The following is a 4,108-nucleotide window of genomic DNA, read 5'->3' as shown; positions in this document are numbered from 1 at the left end:
CGGAGAAGGAGGGGGCGAGCGGCGAGGCCATCAATCATTTGAGGAAGCCACCTACTTGATACGGGTTCGCTCGGGATCGGGCGCGTCCTGTCCTCCATCGTGGCGCACGAGGCGGCGGGGCAGGGGACTCCGGCGGCTGGGAGAGAAAGGAAAGGGATGCCCTGAGCCGACTCGGCTGCGTGGGCCTCGTCTCGTCAAGGAGCCGGGATCGCATGTAGTTTGGAGCCGAGCGTTTGTTTCCGAGCCGAGAGAAGCCACGAAGGGAGCGGAGGAGCAGATATCGTCAGATGGGGAGGTGGGACACGTGGGAGCATCTGGGAGAGGGTATGCACAAGATTGAGTTTACAAACGATAACGGGGACCTCAGGCCCTGTTTGGTTCATAAGTCCTAGGACTTTTTTTAGTCCCAACTTACAAGTCACAAGTCTCTAAAAAGTCCCTACTTGTTTGGTTCCTGGGACTTATAAGTCCCTATAAGACCACATTACAACTATAAGTCCATATAAGACTTTTCTTGAGAGTCTTATTTCATAAGTCTCAAATGCCCACTTTAAGTCCCTATAAGTCTCTCCTGTTTGGTTTAGATGGGACTTATAGGAACTTTTTTAAGTCCCTAAACCAATAAATCCCTGAAAACAAACACCCTCTCAATACCATTAGTCTTGAGCTGAGTAATAAGGTACCAAGGTCTGTCCAACCAGCAAACACTTTGAATGATTGCCAGGCAGAAATTTCTGCGATCACGCAACAACATATCTTGTGCTAAATCTAGCTTTCCAGCTAGCTAGTTTGTGATTTGGTGAGAAGAAGTTGCATGGTAGCTATAGGCTATAGCTGCTGGGACTTAACCCGAGGTCGGCATCCGCTTTCCACCACTGCTGCAGCTCGTGCGCGTGGAACCGCCGGTGGAGCCAGTTGACGTCCTTGTCCATGCTTGAGTTCCTCCACAGCGTCGCCGACGGCAGAAGGTGCGGCAGCTCCTTCTCCTTGGAACGCACGAACGAGTAGAGCATGTCACGGTACGAAAGCTTTACGGCGGACCCGGCGAGACCGTGGAAGCTCTTATCGAGCTGCCTCCGCTGCTCGAAGTGGTCGATAAAGCCCTGGCACACGATGTCCTTGTCATGGACGTACAGACTGGGCACCCACGGCGACAGCTTCTGGAAGACCTCCTCCATGTGCCTCCGGTGGGGACTCAGGACCAGCCCGAGACCAGCCTTCAGGAGGTTGTTGGCGTCATGCAGCTTCGTCTTCACCGGCTCCGACAGGAGCAGCTTGTTGATCACCGGAGCCAGCGACACCTGAGGCGGGTTGAAGAGGAAGGTCGGCAGGTTGCGCCCTTGCTTGCTGTCCAGCATCATAGCCCGCCCCACGTCTAGTGCCACCGAGGCGCCGAGAGAGTGGCCCGTGAGCCAGACGTCGGAGTCGGCGGGCAGGTCCGGTCCTGAGATTTTGGGGGCCCGGGGCGAACTAAAAATTGGGGGCCCTTAATATATATACACTCATTGTAATATATGTATATTTATGTATTTTTTTCTCAAAAATGTATATATAAATTATTACCAGTAACACTTAAATGCATCCAAAATTAGTATATGCATGAAATAATTTATACATATTACCTTGAAATTTCTTCTAACATTCCTCGATGCAAAGTCACATATGATGGGGTCGATGTTAATCCCATCCAATAATTTCTTCTCGATGCATAATGTAGCCAAGCCATTTAATCTCTTTTGAGTTATTGTTGACCTCAAATAATTCTTCAATAATTTAACTTTGAAAAGCTTCTTTCGGCCGATGCGACCGTCACAAGCACAGTAAGTAAGATGTGATAGACAATGGAGATATTGGGATAACAATCAACTTCTCTGGCATGCCCGAAAATCTCCATAGCAGACATTACACCATCTGACAAAGTGAATCTTATAATCATCAATTCAAAAATAAGATTGTTTTTTTTAGGGAAAAAGCAGGTGTACTGCTATTGCATTCAGAAATAAGATTGTATACCTCAACATTAGATGAACCATTAAGAGAAAGTTTCTGCAAATTTTATGCAACATTCTTCAAGTTCATTGTCACTTAATGACATCAGGTTGCCCGATAAAAATCAGAATATATCTTTAAACACCATGAATTATTTGAATCTATCATTCAAATAAGTGATCGCCGTATCAGTCAAAAACATTAAAATATTTCCTCTTACTGGAGGACGTCATAATAACACACACAATGCTGAAAACAAAACAATTTGTTCTATCAGTTATTGAACAGTGCCGGCTATGCATCAAAGAAATTTTTTTTTTGTATCAATATTATATGAATATATCGCAATACCTGACGGAGTGCTGATCAAACTTCAGTGCGTGTGTGTATACAGTACACAGGGGGTCTGCACAGCGCCTAGAGTCTACAGACGATTGAGGGAGAACAATTGAGCAAATGCCAAACAGGGCCCGGAATTGAAATCAGGGGCGAACATACACAAATTAGGAAGGATATTACCATGGGGTTGGGGGCGGCGAGGCGGCCAGGCGGGAGTGCGTGCGTGTGTGCACGGCGGCGTCGGCGGCCTGCAGCTAGGCTGGGACCCGGGAATCGTTGCGTGATCGACCCTACCTGATGGAATGGTCGAACAGAATAGGAAGGAAATCACCCGTGCAGCTAATTGGTCGCTCTTTTTTTTACGTTAAAGGAAATTCCGCTGATCTCTCTATCAAACACTCGATCGTTGGGATCGGGAGATCGAGCTGCTGCTCCCTAGCGCGCGTCTGCCTAGTATGGGCCATAGGCCTATAACCTAACTATCGGGGGGGCCCCTGGATTTTGGGGGCCCGGGGCGGCCGCCCCCCCTGCCCCTCCCCAGGGCCGGCCCTGTCGGCGGGGATGGTGGCGAGGAGGCTCTCCACCCCGAGGCGCGCGCGCTTGCAGCGCTTTGAGTCGGGCAGCGTGTTGAAGATGACCTTGAAGTCGAGGCAGAAGTCATGCACCGCCTTGGGATGCAGCGGCATGGTTCCTCGGAAGGCGACGATGTAGCGCGGAGCGGATGGGTGGCGAGGAGCCGGGGCCACGTGCTCAAAGATGGCGCCGAAGATGAATTGATCACGCCTATGCATGAACGAGCGGTCTGTGAGCACGTCCACCAGGTCGAAGTGGAAGCTCTTCCACCACGCCGGCGCCAGCGCTTTCGGCTCTATCCTGCACAGTGTCCTGTCGTTCTCGAGCACGTACGTCCCTTTGACAAGGCAGGCGGCGATGCAGCGCCGGTGCTCCTCCCTGTCCCTGTGAGCATACACACACGATATATATGGATCAGTTTGATTGATTACGACTCATAAAATGATGAGTTCTGTATGTAACTAAAACATGCTACCTCTGCCCTGATATACTAGTCTATGGTATTTTAGGTCATATTTTGATCATGATTTTAACTAATAATATTAAATTATATATAGAAAAAATAATATCATTAAGAAATATGTTCGAATAAAGATCCAATAGTATGATTTCTGATTAAATGCATTAATGTGGTCAAACTTTAACAAAAATACGATGAACACTAATGATCCTAGACGGAGGTAGTACCAGTCGATCCTAGTTCCCGGAGAAATCATACGCATCGGCACGGAGACATCGAAGCGGTCGGCGTCGGCGGGGTGAACGTGTGAAGCCATTGGTCAATGCTCCGCTCTGGATCTGGATCGAGCTAGCTAGCTAGCTAGACGAATTAAGCACAAGGTAGCTTACAAGTTGAGCTTGCTTTTGCTTTTTGTTCTCTTGCTGCGTAAACTTGCTACAACAAGACGCACATATATAGGTGGGCTTGAACTCCTAGTAGTAGTTTACGAGTAGTGGAACCTGCTAATGATGCTTCCCGCAATGGTTTAGTTATGTCCACTTGGTTTAATAAAATTAACCATCGACTTTTCTCCGCAAAAAGAAAAACATCGGCTTAATTCAGTCCAATCGAGGTCCACCGCATATGGACCCAGTCGAGTGGTACGTAGGACGTACCCGTTGCAATTGTATAACACCATACGCGCACGAGATAACACCCCTTGCAATTGTATAACACCATACGCGCACGAGAGATAACGTCAATACG

The 4,108-nt window shown here is 48.3% G+C and overlaps 1 protein-coding gene across 1 annotated transcript; it reads right to left on the bottom strand.

Moving 5' to 3' along the window:
* Positions 1 to 821: 821 nt before the first annotated feature.
* Positions 822 to 3,677, bottom strand: LOC119279840 (GDSL esterase/lipase At4g10955-like). The gene is made up of 3 exons (XM_037560935.1): positions 3,589 to 3,677; positions 2,902 to 3,285; positions 822 to 1,437 (listed from the first exon to the last, which is right to left on the bottom strand). Exons 1-3 carry the CDS (start codon positions 3,675 to 3,677, stop codon positions 822 to 824), a joined length of 1,089 nt encoding a protein of 362 aa, XP_037416832.1.
* Positions 3,678 to 4,108: the final 431 nt, after the last annotated feature.

The sequence above is a fragment of the Triticum dicoccoides genome, chromosome 3B (genome assembly GCF_002162155.2).
Source record: "Triticum dicoccoides isolate Atlit2015 ecotype Zavitan chromosome 3B, WEW_v2.0, whole genome shotgun sequence".
NCBI lineage: Eukaryota > Viridiplantae > Streptophyta > Magnoliopsida > Poales > Poaceae > Triticum > Triticum dicoccoides.
The sequence above is the reverse complement of the archived record's forward strand: the minus strand, read 5'-3'. Positions and strand labels throughout refer to the sequence as shown.

What these genes read in the sequence shown, in the direction of transcription:
- LOC119279840 (XM_037560935.1), bottom strand. Translation starts at nt 3,677, where the DNA reads ATGGCTTCACACGTTCACCCCGCCGACGCCGACCGCTTCGATGTCTCC. An exon ending in CCGGGAACTAGGATCGACTG is followed by an intron (nt 3,286 to 3,588) that starts GTACTACCTCCG and finishes GTATGCTCACAG; the next exon opens with GGACAGGGAGGAGCACCGGC. An exon ending in CGCCTCGGGGTGGAGAGCCT is followed by an intron (nt 1,438 to 2,901) that starts CCTCGCCACCAT and finishes CTCAGGACCGGA; the next exon opens with CCTGCCCGCCGACTCCGACG.